This window comes from Lissotriton vulgaris, chromosome 7, assembly GCF_964263255.1.
Source record: "Lissotriton vulgaris chromosome 7, aLisVul1.2, whole genome shotgun sequence".
Classification (NCBI taxonomy): domain Eukaryota; kingdom Metazoa; phylum Chordata; class Amphibia; order Caudata; family Salamandridae; genus Lissotriton; species Lissotriton vulgaris.
Window position 1 is genome coordinate 1,612,285,405 of NC_141695.1, and position 24,932 is coordinate 1,612,310,336.

The 24,932-nt window shown below is 46.2% G+C and overlaps 1 protein-coding gene across 1 annotated transcript in view; it reads left to right on the forward strand.

Moving 5' to 3' along the window:
* SLC12A5 (solute carrier family 12 member 5) overlaps nucleotides 1–24,932 on the forward strand; it is an 814,812-nt gene that overhangs the window by 518,735 nt on the left and 271,145 nt on the right. Inside the window, exon 5 of the mRNA XM_086932544.1 lies at nucleotides 19,335–19,389. Coding sequence (XP_086788670.1) covers nucleotides 19,335–19,389 — 55 coding nt within the window. The remainder of the gene's footprint in view (nucleotides 1–19,334; nucleotides 19,390–24,932) is intronic.

The following is a 24,932-nucleotide window of genomic DNA, read 5'->3' on the forward strand; positions in this document are numbered from 1 at the left end:
CCCTTCTGCCCTCCTTTCCTTATCTGCATCCTTCACTCCATTCTGCCCTCTTTTCCTTATCTGTACACTTCACCCCTTCTGCCCTCCTTTCCTTATCTACATCCTTCATCCTTTCTGACCCCTTTCTTTTTAGGCCTTCTACATCACACCTTTCTGCTCCCTCATTCCGTATCTGCACCCTAACTCACGCTCTCATGCTCCCTCTTTCCTTAGTTTTATTCTCCCTCTCTCACTATCAGTCCCTCCTTTCATCATCCCCACTCCCCACCACTTCCCCACAGAGAAAAGGGGGTGGTGATGAACAGAGTGTCTGAATTAAGCAGACCACTCTTACCCAGTCCAAAGATCAGGGCTTGATCCATCACCGTTTTTTAGCTCACTGCACCATCCCAGCTCAGAACCTGGCTACATGCAAATTAGTCTGTCCCTGTCCCAGTGCATAATGGGAACAGGGCAAACCAAACTACCAAGCCAATTCTTCTACTGGGAAGGAAACAAGCTACCTGGGACCGGTTTCTGGCCTTTCAGCCGTCGTCGGCCCGGCTTGCTTGAATCCTGATGGTGCAATGAGCAAGGGACGCACATCTGAGTATACCCTTCCACGCTTATGGTGGACAAAATGATTCAGAAAAGGGGGTGGTGATGAACAGAGTGTCTGAATTAGGCAGACCACTCTTACCCAGTCCAAAGATCAGGGCTTGATCCATCACCGTTTTTTAGCTCACTGCACCATCCCAGCTCAGAACCTGGCTATATGCAAATTAGTCTGTCCCTGTCCCAGTGCATGATGGGAACAGGGCAAACCAAACTACCAAGCCAATTCTTATACTGGGAAGGAAACAAGCTACCGGGGACCGGTTTCTGGCATTTCAGCCGTCGTCGGCCCGGCTTGCTTGAATCCTGATGGTGCAAAGAGCAAGGGATGCACATCTGAGTATACCCTTCCACGCTTGTGGTGGACAAAATGATTCAGAAAAGGGGGTGGTGATGAACAGAGTGTCTGAATTAAGCAGACCACTCTTACCCAGTCCAAAAAGTAGCTTGTCTCCTTTCTGGTGAAGAATTGGCTTGGTAGTTTAGTCTGCCCTGTTCCCATGATGCACTGGGCCAGGGACAGACTGATTTGCATATAGCCAGGTTCTGAGCTGGGATGGTGCAGTGAGATAAATAACAGTGATGGATCAAGCCCTGATCTTTGGACTGGGTAAGAGTGGTCTGCTTAATTCAGACACTCTGTTCATCACCACCCCCTTTTCTGAATCACTTCCCCACACAGGCAGTCTTTTCCTCAACCGCTCTGCCCTCCCCTTCCTTATCCACAATGTCTATCACTCCAACCATTGACTCGACTTTCTCCACTTCCCTCCTTTTTGCAGTCAGCGCTCCTCCATGTGGCTCGATTCCCCACCCTGCCTCGAATACTCCCCTCCATATTGCTTCCTTACTTTTTATCACCTTCTTCTATCTTGCTCGCCAAGCCTTCGGTCTTCCCAACTCACTTCCTTTACTCTCTTCTCTATTCCTCTTAAACCCTTCCGCAATCTCACCTCACCTTCGTTCGTGTTCATAGTTCATTCTCACTGAAGCCCCTCTCTTGCTTTCAAAGAATTCCCTTTTTTTTACATCTTTATCTTTCACTTCCATTCTCACTCCATTCCTCCTCTTGCTTTCGAACAATTCCCTTGTTTTACATCTTTATGTTTTTCCTCCATTCTCACTCCATTCCCTCTCTTGCTTTCGAACAATTCCCTTTTTACATCTTTCCCTTTTACTTGCACACAACCCTCTTCTTCTCACTCCTTTACAGTTTCCCCTCTCATCTCACTTCAGTGCCTTTCAGAAGTGTATCTGAACTATATGTACTTCCCCGGTCCTTCACCGTTCTCCCTCTTCCTCGCACATTTTCCCCCTTTCTCCATCTGTGTCACCCCTTCCACCTCTCCCCCTCGCCCCGGGGCCTCATTTCAGAAACAAATTATCCCTGCCCAGGTGGCTAAATGCCATAAACGTGCTGCATGCCCCCTCCCCTCTGCTTCGCCTTTCATTTCTCGTCTTTTCCACTTTCCCCTACAGCCTTTCTTTGCTCTCCATCTCTCTCTCTACCCCCAACTTCTTTCTTTTTGTCACGTGTATCCCCTCACACAGCCTTTCAATTTCTGGTCTCATTAGGCAGCCCGAACGGCTTTTTAATTGGGTTCATTTTCCTTTAATATGGCTACTTCAAATTGTTTTTGTACTCCCCTGAATGCCCGGCGTTCCAGCCTTACCTCTGATTTGTGCTTCTAATGTTGCTATGTAGTTTCCCCTTCAGTGATGTGGCGCTCTTAATGCGGGCACGGGATTGGTGCAGTTGTGGGCGCCATGGGCCTTTATCCGCGTGCCTCTCTTGGTGACTTGTAGCTCTGAAGAGTTTTGGATCCGGGCCATAATCTGTGCATCTCATAATACTCTGGAGCATCCGACCCTTTGCATTATTTGTGCATCTCTGAGTGCATACAGCTCTGTGCGCCACTGGCGTATATAAACTTGAGGGGGTCCCCTGCAAGGTACATGGACGTCCCCCCTCCCCCCACACTCAACTAGGAGCTCTCATTCCAGCATACTGTTCTGAGGGGCTCCCCTAAAGCTCGGGGTCCCCCGCACCGCAGGGACCGCGGTGGCATATGTTACGCCACTTCTGTGCACTGGGACATTAAGCGCTCACAGCGTACAAGTCACTGACGCACACAAATCATAAATAAGGCTTTTAGTTTCCCGTTTTTTACAGATTTTTTCAAACAAATACAGACAGAAAACAATGTGTTTCCTGTCTGTATTTATTTATAAAAGCAGAAAAATACAGAAAATTGTGCTTCTTGTGAGTGACTCTTCATGCTGTCCTCCATGAATTCTCGGCCAACAGCTGAGCAGATAGACATAGTGGAGAGTTAGAAAAAAAACAGGATTACATTTCCTGTATTTGGGCCCATCACCTAATGGATAAATTTCAGGTGATCCAGAATGCGGCGACTCGACTTTTGCTAAATGTTGCAAGGCGTACTCATATCGGGTCACACCTGCGGGGACTCCGTTGGTTGCCCATCAGAGGGTTAAATTCAAAGCCTTGTTATTGGTACACAATGCTTTGTATCATACAGGACCTACTTACCTTACAACCAGATTCAGCTTCTAAGGTGGGGTAGGGTGGGCTAGAATGCGGTGGGATAGATTGCAGTGGAGTGGGGTAGATTAGAGAGGAGTGGAGTAGAATGTAGTGGAGTGTGGTAGATTGGAGTGGAGTGGGTTGCATTGGAGTGTGGTAGATGGGGAGGGATAGTATGGAGTAGGATAGATTGAAGTAGAGTGCAATGAGGTATATTTAATGGAGTAGGGTACATTTGAGTGGAGTGTGGTAGATTCAAGTGAAGTGGAGTGGGGTCGATTTGGGCAGAGTGAAGTGGAGTGTGGTAGAGTGGAGTGGAGTTGGGTATAATGGGTGGATTGGAGTGGAGTGGGGTAGATTGTGGTGGAATGGGGTAGATTGGAGTGAGTGGGGTAGATTTGGGCAGAGTGAAGTGGAGTTGGGTATAATGGGTGGATTGGAGTGGAGTGGGGTAGATTGTGGTAGAATGGGGTAGATTGGAGTGGAGTGGGGTAGATTGGCGTGGAGAGAAGTTGGATAGATTGGAGAGGAGTTTGTAGCAGAGTGGGGTAAATTGAAATGGAGTGGAGTGGAGTAGAGTGAATTCAGAGAAAGAAAGTAAACACCAAGCTCCTTCATTTGACCTGTCTTTGAATGCACGGAAAATGTGACAAGATAAGAACAAGATTTGAAGGCCAGTTTATAGAAAGGAAGTTCGTGGAAGAATACAGTATACAAGGTATGGGCAATGGGAGACACAAACACAGGCTGGACAGCCTAAAGCAAATAAAGCCAGCTAATTGAAAGCCAGAAAAAGGAAGTTACAACTCACAAGGCCAATGATAAGCAACTGGCAGAATGCAATCCTAGGTCGGCTTTCTGAATGTCCCCAAGATGTCTTTAGCAAGTAAGAAACTGCCCTATTTTGTAGGCTTCAATCTAAAAATGATTGGCAGTGCTCACCACCTGCAACCACAAGCCCTTATTAAGCATTGGTTAAGTGTGAAGTCAACACAAGCTAATTAGTATAACAAAGGAATCATTGTCACAGTCAAAAATATTGCCTCTTAATATCTCATGGGTATTTGGTGGGTATTTATCAGTCCAAGGAACACCTTTGCAGGGAACCCTCAACAGCGAAATCTCACAGCAACATTTTTAATTGACTTTAGGAAGACTCCTAAATTAAAATTACACCAATCCATATCCTATGGTAAAACCCATACCTGATTTCTTTTTAGTATCTTTGGACTTTTATTTCAATGTCTTTTTTCAAACTGAAAGTAAATATATATCCACACGTCTTTTTCATTGAAGTAATCTAAAAAGATTTTTGTTGTAACACATTTTCTCTGTGACAGATTATTTCTAAACCAAGGGGCAGATGTATCAAGATTCCATTTTGCAATTCCTAAATAGCGATTTTTAAGGAATCGCTATTTAGAATTAGCAAAATGGAATGTATGAAAAAAATCGCTATTATTTTGCGATTCCTTAATCTTCCTTATTTGCGAATTCGCATTTCGCGAATTCGCAATTAAGGAATAATTTCCCATGCATTCCTATGGGCCAGGAGGCCTATAGGAATGATTGTGAAGTAATTCTCAAATTGCGAATTCGCAATTTGCTAATCGCAATTTGAGAATTATTTCAAGGGTGCAGGGGTGTCTCAAAGAAACCCTGCTGCACCCCTGAAATGTACATGTGTGTGCATATGGCGCACATACATGCCCTATGGGCATGTGTGTGCGTCACATGCCACCATCAAAAATGCTAAATTGTGCATTTTTTAAAGACTTCGCAAATTACCATCATCTACAACTTGGTGGTAATTTGCGAATTCTTAAATATAAATCGCAATTCAAAAATGCTTCATACATAGCATTTAAGGAATCGCAAAATTGCGATTCCTTAAATGCTATGGCTAAATAAGGAATCGCAAATTTTTGCTATTTCCTATTTTGCGAATTTCTGATGCATGCCAAAACATGCAAAAAGACCTTGTGCGATTCGCAAAGGCCGAAATTCTGCGAATTTCGGCCTTTGCGAGTCGCAAAAGGCTTGATACATCTGCCCCCAAGTCTTCGTAGAGATGAAATCTCAAACTCCGTTGGAGGATGAGTGAGGACTGCTACCAGATTATGTAGAATACGTTATTAGCAATTTCAATAAAAATGAATGTTCAATCGGATTTGTTTTTTTTTTTTAAATAAACATTTGATTTAATCCATAAAACGGTAATATGCAATAAAAAACAATAAGGATCACAGTAGAAAGCCAGAAATCTTTAGCTAGAGCCATTCTTGAGGTAGGATTCCTAAACTCAATAATCATTTGCAGACATGTTAGGGTTCAGCTTAGTCAGGGTAGATAAGAAGCTGCACTGCTGGGTACCTCCTCATTTTTAGTTCATCTTTCAAAGATGCACCAGCCTCCCTGATCAGAGAAGGTGGAAGTCTCAGTGCCTGTTCCAGACATCAGGTGATGCCTTCACAGTGGGCATAAGGCTGTTTTATGACTTATCCCGCAGATATCTACCAAAGAGGCGGGTGCACACAGGCTTTCCCAGCCTGGAAGATAGAGTCCAAGCTTTGTCTTCTGTTTAGGACGTGGTTGTGCAGGCCTTAGCCCACTATGGAAGTGCCACAATGACTCTTCTGGCTCTTTAGTACCATTACCCCGGTTGGCAGTTCTTGGAACAAATCAGGCTGGATGATAACACCCATGCAGACATGGAGGGAGGCCATAGTAATAAATAGTAGGCAATCCAAAGCCGTTGGCATCTCGAAGATTAGTCTTCATACACCACGAGCATCGCAATCTCTCTCGTTGATCACAAATGCCAAACAGAATTCTCAACAGACTGCATGGCTCTGGGTATTGCCAGATTGCCGTCTCAGCGGGTACCCTTTGGGCCAAAAAGGGGGGCAGCACAGATCACAGACTAGCTTGTTGGTGTGAAAAAGGCTGCTTTATTGGAAACAGGTGCACCTTACATTTAAAATCACTTGGTCTGTGCCGTACAAAACTATACCTCACTAAATATTGTCCTCCTACTTTACCCCCACCCCCTCCCCTAAACATGTTCCCCCCTGCAACAATTATAAAACACAACTTGCAATTTCCTAACTTATCTTTGCCTACCTAACTACGTAAACTTTGTATGTTCTCTCATAACTCATTATACCACAAATGACCTAAGAAAAATGCCACTCAAAGTCATCACAGACGGCTTTTCGATCCCCCCACTCTAGGAGTCCTGACGCTTCGGGTATCTGCACACACCTATTGCCCTATGTAAAGCCTCCTTAAGCTGCACTATGTACAATTCCATGCCATAGCGGGACAGATGAACCCCATCCTCCCTGAAGAAATAAACTGCTGCGTAACGCAGCTCTGGATGTTCCATCCTTCCGAAACCTTCCTTACCGCAAAAAACTCTCCTGTCCCTGTTAATCTTCCTCTGTGCCCTATCTATGGCCACCGCCCATTCAGCCCCTCTCCAACAACTCCTAGGTATAAACTCTGATCATATGTCATGGCATCCTGACCACTGCTGCTGAATCTCCAACAAATCCAGCTTCATTTGTTTCAACAATGCCAGGCCCTTGCATTGCACCAGATCGTTCTCTCCCAAATGGATAACCAACACATCCGGGCAGATTACCCCCCTGACTACCTTACTCAATGCCAGAAATCATTTTTGCCACCTCATGCCCCCCTTTCCTTGCCAATGACAACTAAACAGCCTAGGATCCAATTCTAGATTTAAACTCCTGGTCTTGTCCCATTTGTAACGCTGCGCTCGTTTCACAAAAGAGTGTCCTAAGATGAGGATGGACAATCCTGTCACGGCCGGCCCTGCCACCGCACCTGAAAAGACACATATGCGAGACAAGTAACAGAAGAATCAGGCCTCCACCTCCCCGAAGCCCTGCATCCTGATGTATGTCTTATAACAGTCGAATTTCCAGCGCCCCAATCGCATCAGTTCTTCCCTCCCCCACCCTTTCTTTGCTGCATCCGTTGCAGCACTTATGTGGAAGGAGTGCGCCCCAAACCGCATGGACCCAAACTAGTTGAGCCGCAGTCACCCCGTTACCTTCGAAAGACTTCACCTGCCTCTTCACTTGCCCTGGACGCCAACATCTCACCCCACCCCGCGGGGCACACCGCCCAATCCACACGGGTCCTAATGCAACCCACTTCCCTACTCCCCTTTGGTCAGTCTTCGAGCGCCACAAGAGCACTGCCACCTCCCTGGTCCACAATTCCACCTCCCCCCACCGTACCCCTTGCTTCCCTCTTGCCCCGAGGAGCTCAGACAATCGAAAAGCCCTGAAATACATCCACGACATTAGTGTGGAAAACAGAATGGCTTCCTCTTGGTTGCGGCAAATCTGCGGCATAAGGTGTATCAAGCCGGCGAGAATACCCGCTGTTATGGGACAGCGCTGCAGGGCATTGGCGCCTCGTTCCTGTGCCCATCCTTCCAGTAAACGTGCAACCAGTTCACCCACCGATGGTGCATAACCCCACCACAAATTCCCCATAAAGGCAATGGCTGACAGCTTGCCTGCAAACGTCACTTTGAACATTTCTTTATCCATCATTGCCAGAAGAATTGCACCACCTGTTTGCCCCTCATCCAATGACTGTCGTGTTGCGTCGCCCCACTGTCCAAAAATTCCCGCCAATCCTACTTGTACACTCTCCAGGTGGAGGTGGCCACTGACCCTCTTACCAGTTGTACGACCTTCTCTCTCCTACCAACCACATCCCCACTGGCACCGGAGTCCGGAAGTCGTCCACCTCCGTGGCTAGCCCATGGAACCTCTGCCACTATGAATGAGACAAAGCATCCGCAATGTCATTGTCCACCTCAGGCGCATGCCGGACTTGAAACAGAATGTCATGTTCCAAACATTGCAGCACAAACACCCTCAACAACTTGAGCACCTGTGGGTCCCTGGCCGACTGTCTATCCTCGACATGTACCACGGATATGTTGTCCATCTTGAAAATGACCTTTATGTGTGCCAACTCCTGTGCCCATACCGCTTGGTGGAGGCGGTGGCGGTCACCGCCACCACCAAGGGGAACAGTTCCAAAAATGCAATGCTCCTCCCCGTTCTGCCACTGTGGTGGCCAAACTGCGGCGCACCACCTCCCCTGCCAATACAGTCCAAAACCACCCGCCCCTGCCGCGTTCAAGGAGATGGTCAAGTTCCATTCCACTCTTCCGTGGGGGGTCATGGGAATACCATTAAAGCGCTCCAAAAATGCCTGCCACATGCGCAAGTCATCCTTCGTCCCCTCCGTCAAGCGCAGATGATGGTGCAGTAGTGTCAAACCGGACAGGGACACGTCTAGCCGTCTGCAAAAAGTACGCCCTGCTGGTACCACCCGGCAGGCAAAATTCAAATGCCCTAAGAGAACCTGCACCTCCCGTACCGTCACCTTCTGTTGCGCCAGCATGGTGTCAACCAACAGCAGCATGTGTACCTTCTTGTCTCCCGGCAAGCGGGCCTCCATTGCCACCGAGTCCAGCTCTATGCCCAGAAATGCCAGCACTGTGCTGGGACCTTGCATTTTCATTGGCGCCAGGAGCACACATAGGTAGTCCATGAGCTCTGTAAAACTGTCCAGCTGCTGCTGGCAATCCGCCGAACCGGGCAGTCCCACCAGGAAAAAGTCATCCAGGTAGTGCGTCACCGTCTCTTTGCCTGTATGCCACGAAAAAAACCACTGCAAGAAGGTACTGAAATGCTCAAACAAGGCACAAGAGATGGAACACCCCATGGGCAACGCTTCGTCCACAAAAATGGACCCTTTAAACTGTATCCCCAACAGTTGATAGTCCTCTGGGTGTACCGGGAACAGCCGAAAAGCTGACTTGATGTCGCATTTTGCCATGAGGGCGCCTTTCCCCACCGCCGTGACCAGCCGCCGTGCAACATCCACGGAGGAGTAAGATAACGACGACAGCTCGGCCGATATGAAATAATTTACCAACGCCCCCTCCGGCCATGTGAGATGCTGAATCAGGCGATACTGTCCAGGCTCTTTCTTTGGCACCACTCCGATAGGGAAAATTATCAGATCCCAAAGAGGGGCCTCTCAAAACGGCCCGCCATCCGCCCTTCCCGAACCTCTTTGCCCAATTTGTCCCGAACCACCACCCGTATGTGTTGGAAGATTTTAGATTTTCGTTCCCATCTAGCAGATCGCAGACCCTTGTACCCCAGCCTGAAACCCCTGCCACAGCAGTCCTGTGTCTTTTGTCTGTGGATAAGACGCCAAGAAGGTTTCCATCCGGTCCTGTTTAATTGGTGTATGAGCTTTTCCTCAGATTCCCCTGTCCTCCCCTACCTCCCCTGCCCCTCAACTGCCGCCCAGCTGGCGTGGACTGCTGACCCTGATTGCTGCCTCCCATCCCCCAGCATTGCACCACTGGGTGGCGCCCGCGCATTTGGAGCATTTGGGGCGGGATACCTGCAATATTGTCCCGCACAAGTTCCCTTGTTGAAATCCCAGCACGCTCCCACTGTGGTTCCAACGGTGTTCCCCCCTTGCACCAACCTCCACGGGTGGGGCGGGTTAGAAAGGGGCGAGGTGTGAGCGGTAGCCCGCTGGCCTTGTATGTCGTTTTGCCGAATTGTGCCACTCCTATGGTCTGCTGGTATAGATCTGAATCAATTTCCCCCATTTTGCCTCCAGGTCCCAGGCCAGACGTGCCCGAAACTCTTCGTCATAATGCGAATGCGACAACGAAAATCCCACATACGTGACCTGGGCCCGCCGGATCACTTCCATGTATTTAAAAAGCGCAACAGACCTGTCAGGGTACTTCTCACAGTACTCCGATCATCAGTCTGCTGAGGAACCTGCACTGGCTAACGGTTGAGAAACGGGTCATGTTCAAGGCGCTGACTTACCTGTTTCGTATTAAGCACAACAGAGCCCCCCGATATTTGCAACTTCTTACCTGTCCCTATGTACCCTCTCGCACTCTGCTGTCCTCCACACAGGCCAAATTTCAGGTCCCTAGGGTCAGACTCTCACGTACGGGTGGTCGCCCCTTTTCATATTTAGGTCCTGTACTGTGGAATGCCCTTCCTCTATCTCTCCGCACGCAGGCCAACCTCTTATTGTTCAGAAAGTCACTCAAAACCTGGCTTTTTATCCAGTAGGTTGCTCTCTTTTCTCTGCTACTTACTGATAGCGCTGGGAAACCCTTTTTGGGTAGCTGTTCCGCTGACATAGAAATTCAAATAAATAAAAAATAAAAAAATAAGGACACACTGGCGAATATCAAGAAACCCACCAACCATTTCTCGATGTTCAGGTGCACTCAAGGCCTTTTGGCCAACTCCAGCTCCTCCTCCTTGGACCCCTCCTTTGCTGTCAGCTCGCGGTAGAGGAGCTTTAGGATATCCATGTACTCGCCTTTCCATATCTTTTTCTTGGTGGCCCACGACAAGTGGGTGACAGCGGAGGCGGGGACGCAGCCGCACAGCGCACGGGGCCGCACATCGCACGCGGCCGCGTGGCCGACATTAGTTTTTAAGGAGGGAGCTGGGGGGGCGGCACGGCCCAGATTTTTTACAGTGTGGCACATATTTGTAGAGACAGGTTGATTTGTGTTCAGGGTGGTATATATATGCGCACTGTGGTAGACTTGGGTGTTAAATGCACGTGAGGTGGTAGATGTGTGTGTAGAGTGGTGCATCTTTTTGCGGTGGTAGATTTGTGCAGCGTGACAGAATTGTGTAGGTTGGTATAGTTGTATGGATGATAAACCTCTGTGCAGGGTGGTTGTTAGATTTGTACGCAAGGTGGTGTAGACAATGTATAGGTGTGTGCATCTCGTTGAACGGTGGTATATTTCCGTCAATTGTGTTCGTTTTTGAGCCGGGAGACACTCAGATTGGGGCCATTAAAGCTTTTGCCGCTTCTTAGCTGACAGGAGGCGAGCGTGCGAGTGAAAGCCGCAGGAAGTCAGTCTGAGGACATCTCCACCCACCCTAAGTCCGCCATTAAAGGCCCGGTGCACGAAACTTTGAAGTGAGCTTAACCTCAGATGTGCGCGCTCGAGCGCTCGGCTCGGAGCCAGGATTTAATTAACGGCCGCCTCAGAATTACCTTTTTCTAGCTCTTTCCTGGGCTTATTTAAAGACACACCTGGCTAAGTGGCGCGGGATCCTGAGGAGAAAGGGGAGCATCTCCCCCGGGGTTTTTAATTAATGAACGCCATGACAACAAGGCGAGTTTGTCATCCTAATGCATATCATGGAGACAGAGGGGGTTCACGGTCCACTGCTCCCCCCCGCCCCCTTCCTCCACGGCGCTAAGTGTTCCCAGAAGAGAGTGTGTTGAATGATATTCTCCTGAGACTGTTGTGTACCGATTACAGTGGTGGTGCTAACGAGCGACTGAATAACACAACTGCTCATGGCGGAGGTCTACTTGAACCCTGGGCCAATGTCTCCTTGAACTCAGGGTCTCCACAAAGCTGTCCTGAATATATCTTCTTAAACCCAGTGCCCCCTCAAAGCTGCCCCCTTCAATCCTGCAGAGGTCTTGAACCCAGTGCAACCCTGGGCCACTAAAAAGTTGCACACTGAGGTAGCCTGCTTGATCCAGGGCCCGCACAAAAGTGCCTACCCTGGAAGTCTCATTGGACCCAGGGCCCGCACAAAGTGACTACCCTGGAAGTCTCATTGGACCAAGGGCCCGCACGTCTCATTGGACCAAGGGCCTGCACAAAAGTGCCTACCCTGGAAGTCTCATTGGACCCAGGGCCCGCACAAAAGTGCCTACCCTGGATGTCTCATTGGACCAAGGGCCCACACGTCTCATTGGACCAAGGGCCCGCACAAAAGTGCCTACCCTGGAAGTCTCATTGAACCTAGGGCCCGTACAAAAGTGCCTACCCTGGAAGTCTCATTGGACCAAGGGCCCGCACAAAAGTGCCTACCCTGGAAGTCTCATTGGACCCAGGGCCCACACAAAAGTGCCTACCCTGGAAGTCTCATTGGACCAAGGGCCCACACAAAAGTGCCTTCCCTGGAAGTCTCATTAGACCAAGGGCCCGCACAAAAGTGCCTACCCTGGAAGTCTCATTAGACCAAGGGCCCGCAAAAAGTGCCTACCCTGGAAGTCTCACTGGACCTAGGGCCTGTACAAAAGGCCTACCCTGGAAGTCTCATTGGACCAAGGGCCCACACAAATGGGTCCGCGGTGGAAGTCCCCTTGAACCCTGTACACACTCTGAGCTGCCTGCTGCGCTGGTCTGCTTGAAACTAGAGCTGGGTGTTCCTGAACCTGGTGTACCTACAGAAGTGACCCACGTGGGAGTCTCCTTGACCCCAGAGTCCCCACAAAGTTGCCTCAAATGTTCCCATTGTGGTAGTCTTCTTCAATCTGGTGTCCTATAAAGGTAGCAAAATACACAATATGATGGACGGAATGTTGCACAGTGGCAAAACATTCATCCCCCAGTCCCGAAACTGTAACTGGGGGTGAATGTTTCTGCCAATGTGCAACATTCCGTCCATCACCTTGTGTGTTTTGTGTGTTTTGCTGTTCACCCTATGTGGGAAGGGTACGCCCAGACGAGGGTCCCGTGCTCACTGTGCCACTGGAGTCAAGCTATCCTGGCTGAAGACGACTGATAGCCAGAAACCGGTCCTAGGATGTTTGATTCCGGTCCAGGGAAGACATGGCTTGGCAGTTCGGTCTGGACTGTCCCCATGAGGCACAGGGTCAAGACTGATTTGCACATGGCCATGTCTGAACTGGGGTGGCGTGGTGAGCAAAATAATGATGGATTAAACCCAGATCTGTGACTGGGGGTGAATGTTTTTGCCAATGTGCAACATTCCGTCCATCACCTTGTGTGTTTTGCTGTTCACCCTATGTGGGAAGGGTCTGGACTGTTCCCATGAGGCACAGGGTCAAGACTGATTTGCATATGGCCATGTCTGAACTGGGGTGGCGTGGTGAGCAAAATAACGATGGATTAAAGCCAGATCTGTGACTGGGGGTGAATGTTTTTGCCAATGTGCAACATTCCGTCCATCACCTTGTGTGTTTTGCTGTTCACCCTATGTGGGAAAAGTATGCCCAGACATGGGTCCCGTGCTCACTGCCCCACTGGAGTCAAGCTATCCTGGCTGAAGAGGGCTGATAGCCAGAAACCGGTCCTAGGATGCTTGATTCCGGTCCTGGGAAGACATGGCTTGGCAGTTTGGTCTGGACTGTTCCCATGAGGTACAGGGTCAAGACTGATTTGCATATGGCCATGTCTGAACTGGGGTGGCGTGGTGAGCAAAATAACGATGGATTAAAGCCAGATCTGTGACTGGGGGTGAATGTTTTTGCCAATGTGCAACATTCCGTCCATCACCTTGTGTGTTTTGCTGTCCTAAAAAAGGTACCCACTGTGGAAATCTCCTTGTACCCGAGCCCCCACAGATGTACTCACTGTGGAAGTTTTTCTTGAACCCTGTACCCCCACGGAGATGCCCATTGTGGTTGTCTGTCTGAACTCTGCACTGCGTCTTCTTGAACCAGCTGTCCCCAAAGAGCTGCCCACTGGGCTCTTTTAAAAGACTTGAGCCAACCAGGCTTTATTTTCTGGATTCAAAAGAAACTCGCATAGGGCAAAATTATTGCGGTGTTGCAAAGAATTACACTCCGCCGTTAGATGTACCGCGATACACCCGAATAGCTACAGTTCCAGATTGAAGGGAACCTAAGCGCGCAAAATAATTTAGAGAAAACGAAGTAAGGGTCATTCAGGATTAGATAACCGACGGCTTGATTTTACGGCGTGGTGCAATCCTTCACAATACCGTGATTATTCTCCCTTATGTGAGGGCCATTCATGATTAGATCAAAAAAGGCCTGATCTAACGGCGGAGTGTAATTCTTTGCAACACCGCAATCATTTTGCCCTATGCGAGTTTCTTTTGAATCCAGAAAATAAAGCCTGGTTGGCTCAAGTCTTTTGAAAGAGCCCATTGAGAGATTCTCTTGGATTTTCATCAACCTTCCGTCCTGAAGATGGTCTGACGGTCTCATTGCCATCACAGACCGTAACGTCGACTACGGCATCTTTTTCTTTGTACATCGTTTTTAGTTTATGAAAAGATGTCCACATAGTTGTTGTGTAGGTTAACTCACGTCACCTTACAAACTATGTTTGGTTGCTTCAAATCCTTTTATTCCCTGACTGAAACATTGATCATTCATTAAATATATGTCTATGTTTTGAAGTAGATTTTCGCCCTGTGTGTTACTTTTCAAATGTACATTGAGATTTGAGATTTCTTTGAAATGTTTCATTGATTGCTTTGATTAAATCTGTTGTTCACCACTGATAAGGGTGTAACCTTAAGAAATACCTTTGAGACAGTATCTCTTAAAGTATCAGATAAAAAAAATCCCTTGTAGGCAAACTTTTTCCTTTTACAAATCTTTATCGACCAAGCCTCCAAGGGTATATTGGGTCCCCACTCCTTTTGAAATTACATATTACTTTGGTGCACTAAGTGTTCAACGACTCAAACTAGCATGCCACTAGGTACGTGCTTCTGTGAGTTCAATCATAAGCTTAGATTGCCCTTAACTAATGTGCGACTAGTAAAGTACTGTCAATAATTCAATCAAAAGTTAACAGTGATTCAGACTTGCATGCCACTAGTTAAGTGCTTCCATGAATTCCACCGTAAACACAGTGCCCCAAACTAATGTGTGATTACTTAAGGACTGCTGCTAATGCAATCAAAAGTCAATGAATATATGTGAGAATGGGAGAGTCCGGGGCCTCTTTAAACATTCTGCGGGGTCCATTAGTATGTTTTATGCCACTGATCTGTTCTTTTAAAAAGGTGATAGGACTGATTTGACCAAGATTTGTAGAGTGCCACAAATGAACGAAGGCGTCAAGGCGCTGTAGTCATGGTCCGATTCAGGCCAGGAGTGGCTTAGACACAGTCCTTTATAGGTGGGCTCCCTATAAAGGAAACAGCCAGGGGACGTATTTATGAGAGCCCTGTCTCACTTTTGCACCACGTAAAGTGGTACATGCGTGACGCTGGGCTCTCATAAAGATTAATGAAGCCACGCTAAGCCACCCTGCATGGCTTTGAGTGGCCTCGTAAATCATGAGTCGGGCGACGCAGCACTAATTGCTGTGTCGCCTCACTTTGCGCCCGGGAGGCGTTCCATGGGTGTTGCGGTGAGTCTTCCCATGAACCGCCCGTGGAATTTGATGCTGCCCCAGATTTACAAAGTGATATAAACCTAGGAAAGTGTCAAATCTGTACGCGTAATGAGAAGAAATATGTTTATTTCCCCTCGTCTGGTTTCCTCTTTCCATGTGTCCTGCATTCTGTCGCACACATAGAAAGAGGAAAGCGTCTTGTAGGATTGTTTTTGTGCGGGAAGGTGTCCTTTCCTGAACAAAAGCATTCTTGCATGGCATGCACCATGGTGCAAGGGTGCCTACATTGGCGCTAGGCTGCCAACACCACGCCAGTGTGGGTAGAACGGACAGGAATGCACCGTATTGCTTAAACACGGTGCATTCCTGCCATTTCACTTTGGCGTTGGGTAGTGCAGCAAGGGGCCTTGCTACACTGCCTGATGCCAAAAATTAGGCCCCATGCCGTTCTAATTCAGAGAATGGGAAAGCGAGTTCCAGAGTCTGGCTGCCGCCACTGAGAAAGCTCTACCACCCGATCTCTTCTTCGGGACTCTGGGTAGAGCGACAGATTAAGGTGAGCTGAGCTGAGATTTCTGCGTAGAATGTACTAATGGAACATCGCCCTGATCCCAACTGGGCTAGCTTGATGAAGGTCGTTGCGTACTATGAAATGAAATACCAGCATTTGTAAAGCGCACAGCTACCTCCGGAAAGGGGGTCGTCGGGAAGATTAAGCGAGCTATTGCCCAGAGTCACATAGTACTGGGCTAACCTGCCAGTGGTGATTGAACCGCGAACCCCGTGGTCGGAGTCAGGCACCCTGGCTGCTGCACCACACCTCTTCTACCTATACAGAGGGAGTAGGCGGGGGTCACTCGCAAAACAAGCGTAGGGTCCTTTCAGAGGCACCTGCTGGAAGGAACCCGAGGTTACCTTTCAGATAGTGAGGGAACTCATTGGTATAATCAGCAGTAGCGGCCGTGGTGGGAGTGCTGCATCGCCAAATGCGATGCAGCGAGCGCAACAAAATCAGTTTTATTTACTTATATGTTTACTTACCTCTAATCGGCCATAATCTATAGTTTACTACCCCCCACCCTGCCCCTCCCCTCATCAGGGCCCAGCAGCACTCCCACCACCGGCCGTTACTGATAATCAGTGCACTATGACGTCACATGGAGCTATACCACAGAAGTAATGCCTCAGTCCTATCCATTCCCTCACTTTCAGTGAAGCGTGCCTGTTTTATAATTAAAGCTGAGATAGATATAACCCATAAAGAATACATGACGGTTTATGACTGGGCTGGGGCAGAGTCAGTCACACTATAAGACTATGGTCCCTCACAGTGGCACCAGCCAGTAGGGACACACAACCGTAGTCTCCGAGCGGGCCAGTCGGGCTACAGACACCTGTCTCTTTGCATCCCACAGGCGCCTCGGATATCCGCCATTAATCTCGTCAACTGCAGGCCGCATATGCTGGGGGACGGTACAGTAATCTCTGCTCACGGTTCCTACCTGCCTCGTGATTGATGGCTTCCGGTGCCGTTCGCTGTGCTGGTGCATTCGCTTCTCTCTGACAGAGAGGATCAAACTCCGCCACTGTGCTCAAAGTGAGGCCACGCCCCGGAACCGTCCGCAGCTTGTAAGATAGCTCAGGGGGTTACTGCACATGCTGCAAACACCGTTGGAAACTGTGAGGAGTGACTCTCGGGAACGAAGTTAAAGGTGATGAAACTGATTTATTTTTGTGGCTGGTGAAAATTCCCTCAAAGATACACCCCGATCCTTCGCAATACAATATAATTGAGTCCGCACAGACAAAAATATGTTTGTATGTAGGTTTTCCTCCTGGGTCCTTTGAACACTTTAGGCCTGGTATTGGGTTGTAACTCTTTCCCATTTGACCCGTCACCCCGCCACCCCCTTCCTGTCTGCCCTTTACCAAGTATTTTCAGTCCACTTGTTGACCTGACCTACCAATAGTGCAACACGTGCAGTGGCACTGGGGAGGGACTCAAACCTGGTTCCCCAGTTCCAAAGTCAACAGTTCTGGCTGTTAAGCCACACCCTCCCCCATTAAGTGATTTGGCCAGAAGACTTGATTTTGAATCAAGCACTGAGGCTAGGATTCGAACTCCCTAGGTTCCAAAGTCACTTTCCCTCCCATGTGTGTGTTTTTACACCCACACCGGTTTGTAGACAATTACACAATACATATGACATGTCCATCTTAGACCTGGCATGTGGATAGCACCTTGGAAAACGTCAGATCACTACTTGCCCATTGCCATCTCTCTGCCAAATACCACCCAGACTCCTTCTGTGCCTCAAACTGCCCTCAGACCAATGCTCCGTGGTAAGAAGGACTTTTCAAAAAACTCAAACAAAATAAAATAAAAACTTAAACGAATGGGAATCATCTTGGTTCCGGTCTGCCCTACCAGTATTCACCGCGTTTCTACTCTTCACACTCCTCCCTATGTCTTCTTGATAACAAATATTTCCTATGCGCAAGCACTTGTCATGCCATGATCATTTTGGGTCTTGGCGGGGCACAACATGGCTACCCCTGATCCGTTAATAGACAGTATTACATCTTTGCAGATTTGTGTAACACTTTTTGTGTCGGTGGTCTGTGCAACATTTACACAACCTTGTAACCAACACTGTCTGCTCAACACTCACATTCTCATGCAGAGGCTGACTTGTCTTTGTTCCCTTTTATATCCACTTGGAAACCAGTGAAAAACATTGTCATTAACCCCTTCCATGCTGATGACGGCCGGGAGCCGTCATGGCACACAGTGCTCGTGTGCTGATGACGGCTCCCGGCCGTCATGAACGCACCCGCGATCAGAATGTGCAGCACAGGCGCAGAATCGCGGCCGCGCCCAAGGGGTTAAACAGTGGCATAGCCTAATGTGATAAACAGATAGGTAGTGTTGGAATGCTACAAGAATCAGGTGACAGATGCATGAATTACTGTTTGCAAAAAACTGGTAGCAAATTGCAACCAGTGAAGAATTTAGCAACCTGACCTGTGTACAAATAGGGCTGTTTGTTGAATTACAATTCAGAGTGGGTCATAATCCGACCTACTTCATGAATATTGATGAGGTAGGTCACAAATAGCGACTCACTTTGATTGGTGGCCATTACAGGGATGGTAGCCTGCTTGGGTCAGCAGACCACCAAGTCAGGGATTGCTTTTCAATAAAGTATCATTTTTCGATAGCAGCATGTTTTCCTCAAAGGAACACGAGCTGTGTTTAAAAAAGAATGATGACTTTAAAAAAAAAAGAAGTTTGTTAGACAATAGGCAGTGATCCAACTCTCTAACAAACTTTATTTAACTTTCACAAAGGGGAAAGTGTCTCAAGGGGCCCCTTTCTCTTTCACAAATTGATTACCACCCCAAATTAGAAGTCAGTAATTTTTCAACGTTTTGCACCTGGATTTCGGTCACAAAAAATTGATGCGTGTCACACCAATTGGGTATTTTCACAAAATGCTTATAGCATACTCCTTTCAAATGCCAAATCAATATGAGGCTGCAATCCCATTTTAGGGGTCATTACAATTTTACTGTATCACAAATGAATAGAAGAACACTTTTGCAGTCACAAGTTCCACAGTGGAGTTTTTGTGACCTTAAAAATGCTTTGTACATCTGGTCCATGGAATTTTAAACATTGGACTGCAAAAATGTTATATCCAAAGTATCGACTCCCACTATATATCATGACCAAAGACAATTCTAGAACAAGATCCTGTGTACTGAATAAAACAGCAACATCACCCTTTGCCCTGTGATATTGCCTGGAAACCGGTAATCAGTCCATTATCATCTGTCACTCATATCTGCTGATAATCACCCCTCGCTGCCACATTCCCTCTGACTATCTGCGTCACCTGTGTAGAGTGCGGATCAGCCGGAGCCTTTGAAGGTCTGTGCACCACAGTTTGCAATCTAACTCCTGTCTCTTCTCTCTAGACCATGCTGACTGCCATCTCAATGAGTGCCATAGCTACCAATGGAGTTGTGCCAGGTAAGAGAATTTTTCCACTTCTAGTATGTTTTTAGTAGGGTCAAGCATGGTACTATTGGGCGATAATCAGCCACAGCCCGTGCAGCTAAGAGCGGTGGGGCCGCTTTGAGGCGGAATTCGATGGACGAACACAAGGGAAAATTAAATAAATAAATAATGTTCCCTCATTGTTGTCTGTCTAAACCCCCACCACCCCCCTCCCTACCTGGCCCCGCTGCCCCCGCACTAACCTGCACGGGCCTCGACTGGCAATTATGTAACCACAGATTATTTTGTTGTGAATGTAAGCACAGGAGCACATTGGGGCATATTATCAAGGGATTTATCTCTGCTTTTTTGGCTTTAAAAGCCAAGAAAGCGGAGATAAAATTATCTCCCTATCAGCAACAAGGTGCTAACACGCTAATTCGCATGTTAGCAGCCTTTTTCCCTACGCTTCCCCTTGCATCTCTAATGAGATGCAAAGGGGGCGTTCCAGAGAAAAATTATAGGAGAAATGTTGTTAAGCGACATTTCTCCTATTATCAAGGATATCGCTAACTCTGTTAGTGATAAAAAAAGCAGCGGTAACTGCAGTTAGCGCTGCTTTTTTTACACCTGGTATTTTCCTGACTTAGCCATGATATCCTATGGAAGGTGGATATCATGGCTAAGTTTGTGAGCCCCTATCATCAAGCTAACGCCAAACTTCAAGAGACTATCGTTGGTTTTCCAGAGATAATCTCTCATTTGGCAGTTAGCGTTAAGATTTTTATCACTTTTGAGATAAACGTTGCTAATAGCAAGTTATCTCAGCGATAATTACCGGCGATGCTTAGCAATAAAAATATCGTTGCAAAGCTTCGTTAGCGATAAATATCGCTACTCGTTGGTAATATGCCCCTTTGTTCCTTCTAATATTTAGAGTGCAAGAATTTGTGTAAACATACAGAATTTCACTCAACAGAACAAGCCTATATGTGCTCTCTTGATTCAGTACATGGGGTGAAGCTTTATTCTCTGCATTTCAGTTAATCTTTTAGAACTGGTCTTCAGTTTTGGTTATACCTGAAAACACAGCTGCCCATTCCAAAGCAAGCTGGTCCAACCATAAGTTACGTTCTATCCGTATACTCTTAAGTGTCTAACGAGGAGGCACTGTATGATTTAAGACTTCAGTCCTCAAAAGAGAAACAGTTGAGATTTTTCTGTACTCTGAGTATCCTGTGGAATTAGCTGCTATTTTGAAAACAGTGCAAGTGTATAACATGAATTTGCAAGAAAAAAAAGCAAAATATGTTCACGACACAAAAAAAAATCAACTGAGTATGAAATACATGTATATGTGTCAGAATGTGTTTTTTATGCTTCAGACAAAAGTCATTCCCTATTCTAACTATGTGGGACATTAATAATGTCTGGGCCAAGGTTTCTCCTCATTAGTAACAGTTTAAGACAGGAATGTTGAAATCAACACTGTAGTGTTGCCGTTTATTCTTTGCAAATTATTGACCACTGAACTGCACCACAGATTTTCTGTAGTATTTTTTTTTATTCCATTTTCATAAAAAAAATTACAAAAAATTGTTGAAATCAGCAAACCATGCCACAGAGGGTGAAAAGGTGGAAAGTGCAGTAAATCCATTATTACACGAAAAACATAGCGGCCCCACAATCAGATTCTTTTCCAGGGGCCACGATTATAGAGAAATTCTGCACCTTGCAGGCAATATGGACGATGTAGAAATGGACACAGATGTCACACTTTCTTGAAGATCTAAAAAACAATCCACATTGTACTCCTGTAAAGCCGGGCAATGCTGAGCCTGTTCACTCCATTGCAATATCATTTATGCCCCATCCTCTAGGTTATTAAATGCCATGAATGAAGCTCAGGTACATAATGGCATCTGTGTGGTCAAGAAACACAGATATACCTATAGCAGCTATATAACTACGAATGACAGATAACTACAAAACATTGATTAAACAGCCTGTTATTAAATGAGATGGGTAAAAAGATGCTAGCGTTTCAATTTTTTTATACTTCTCTTTATTGTGCTTTGCAAAGTCAAGAGCATAAAATTAATGCATTACCATAATATTACACCATCAGTTCTTACCCATTCTCCTCGGGTGTTCCAACTTCCCTCATTTACTCCAAACCCCTTTGCAGCGCTTAGTGAGCAAGTGTGTGAACCGCCATTGGCCTTCCTCACCCCGCCTCAAGTGTAGTGTCATTCCTCTCCTCCTTTTGGATGGCGCTCCCCAAGCGTCAGTCAAGGCATCCCGTATTGCTCCCTCCATTGCTCCCAGATGTGTTGTATTTTTTTGGGCAACTTGTATACCGCCTCTTCCGCCAATGAGCAGTAATCCCTCCCTCTTAACTATCTTGCCAACGGAGGACATCACTGACTCTCCAATAGCTTTCAACGCTACCCTTGGCCAGCGGGCACTCTATCCCAATCAGTAATTTTTTACCTCGGTTTCCATCCCACTTTGGAGACACTCCCAATATTCCCAGTTTCGGGTCACAGTCTATCGGGATTCCGATCACCACTTCCTGTGTGTGGAATATTGAATCCCAGTATCTCTGAATCACTCAACATTCCCACACCACCTTGATTAGAGTTCCACTAGCATTACCGCAGCGGAAGAATTCGGGCCACGACCACGTCTCGCTTTCCACAACTTTACTGGGGTTTAGTATATCCGATGGAAGTATTTACATTAAATTGAGGCTAGCTTTTCCACATGAAACAGAGTTTAAAGAGTTTACAGGAATGTCAATTTTGGGTAGCCAGGGGTAGCAATTGCTATGTGCTATGTGCAATTGCTAATGGGTAGACCAAGCTCTATTCTTGTAACCCCTGGTCTCAGGGACTCTGAGGGCAGTTTGAGCTCCTCACTCAGACCATCAGGAGCAAATAATTTGATATTGATAGGCTAAGGGTGGGATAAGAAGCCATTCCTGTGATATCATCAATGGTCAGTGGGTATTTGATATCACCTCAACGCCACCTGACATTTTGGTGAATCGGAATCCATGAGCGAGGGTAATTGTTCTTCTCTGATTTGAGTGGTCTACAGATCTGTAACCAAACAGCACTTTGAGGCGGTGCCAAATAATTTTCTTCAGTTCTAGATGGGTTTAATCCTCAATTTCGGAAAATAAGAATCTTTCATGTACTGACTGAGAAGCTAGCATGGGACCCAGGTAGAATCAAAAAGGAACATTATTTTTGATGCACAAGACCTCTAACTACATTGGTCACTTGGTCACTTTTTAATTTCCTTCTCCCTCCTCTTTATGCTTTTTTTGTTTTCTCTTGTAGTGTTCTCCTTACATATGCTTTGTTGCGCATCCTCGCTGTTGTGCATGCTTTGTTGTATCTTTATATTTCTTTCTCCTCTATTTATTTTTTGTTAGGTATCTCTCGCCCTGTCCCCTGGATTATATTTTGCAGCACCAACGCCTCTTTCTACTTCTTCTCAAATATTCTCTACTAAGTCCCTCTCTTTCTTTCTCCCCCTCTCCCTCTCTCTCTTTCTCTTTCCTTGACACTTCTCCCATAGATGACTTATTGGGTTACTTTCTTTTTTTATATATACTTTATTGAATCTCTCTTTCTTACTTTTGTGTATGTGCACATGAATTGTTGGGTCTCTAAAGCATTGCTCTACTTGAAGGTGCTTCACTGATTTGTATATGTGTCTACAGTGTTTGCAAGTATGCAATTTTTAAATTAACTATATTTTTTATTTGTTAACCGTTTTATAATATTATTGTATTAGTTTCTTTAATGTATAAAGAGACTATTTACAATGTGACTTTTTTATTCTTTTTTTTACTATTGGTGCGATGCGATGTATATAAGTGTACATCTAAATTATGTTAGTTTTTTCATTTTTTAAGGTGTTGTGCTTTACCTGGTACTGTTATTCCCTGAGTCCCTTGGCGTGTATGTGATTCCCTTGCGGTGCATGTGAATGGCCATGTGGGGTGTGTGACATACTCCACGGTTTGGCAGGAGTAGATGTTAGCCTGTCCAGGCAGTAGTACTACTGGAATAATGTGAATGTAACTTTGATGAATTGCCAGTGACGTATACCATAGCTGGTATGCTATGTATAAGTAAATCCCTGTCCATGCTCCTTCTTAATTTTCCCTTTCCTTCTCCCACTTTGTAGTAGATGTGTACAATTTTCCTGTCACTCTTTCTTAATCCCACATTTACACTTAAACATAGAAGCTTGGCACATATGACATTGGAAAGACATATGCTTATATCTAAATTCCTGTATATTTGTGTATTGCATTTAAAAGTACGTGAAGCACAAGAGTACTACCAGACCTACTCCTAAAGTCTTCCTAAATAGGACCTCTTGTTGTGTCTCTTTCTTTCACCCTTCTACAAACACCTTTTTGTATATTTCTTTCTTTCTCTCTCTCTCCATTCTATTCTGTGTTGCATTATTTTGCCTTTATTTCATCTCATATTTGTGTTGCTGTGTCTCCTGTCCCCTCTCTTTCTCATCCTTGTGCAAGCTAAAATGGGTCTCCCGTTCTCCCTTTTATATATTCTCTCGTGTACCTTTTTTCCTTCCGTGTATAATGCGTAGTCTCCCTTTAATTCGCCTTTTTCTATATGTTATCTTTTATTCGTTTTCAAAATTCTATCTTTGTATTTTAATGATTGGAATGGCCACTAAGGTTGAATTTCAGATATATAAAAGATTCAAATTTCTTGGGTTCCTCTTGTACATATTTTGTTGCTTCTTTTTCATTTCCTCCCTTTTGTGTTTACTTTGTTGTGTATCTTTCTCCTATCTTTCGCACTCTTGCATATACGTAGGGCCTTATGTACTGAGATCAACTTGCACACCAGACATACAATTGGTTTGTGAATGGCCATTGGCCATGCAATGTTCAATGCTACCTGTGTACAAAAAAGTTGCATCGCAAATTGTACATTTAAAGGAGTCGCAAAATCACCTGCTTATAGAATATAAATTAGGCATTTTCAATTTATGACCCCTCCGATTGGCTGTAAATGCAGGGATGGTGGCTCACAAGGGACAGCAGACCACCATTCTTGGATCTGACTTTTCCAAACAATTTTTTTTTTTGCTAAATCAGCCAATGCCCATTAAAGGAAGGCAGCTGCTTTAAAAAAATATTTCCTCTTTGGCAAGACATTGGGTGGAGCGGAAAGTAGTACCCTAGACAACTTTCTACCCCGCCTCCTCTCTGGTTGCACTACTCGATTCCCAAAGAAGAAGTCCTTCCAGGAGAACAGCTTCTCCTGTGTGAACTGGATACCAATCCTTTTAAGGCATTGGTAAATTTGCAATGGTGGTATGCCACAACTGCAGTTGCAAACTGTTGACACATACCACTGCAAATCGCAATAAGGAATAATATGCTCCATTCGCATCCCTTGCAAACCCCCTTTTACGAGTCATAGAGGGGTTTCTGACTAACAAAAAGGGAGTTAGTATATGGGCGAGCACCATTTTGAGGTTGCAAACCCTGTGATTTTGTGCATCACAGGATCTGCAAC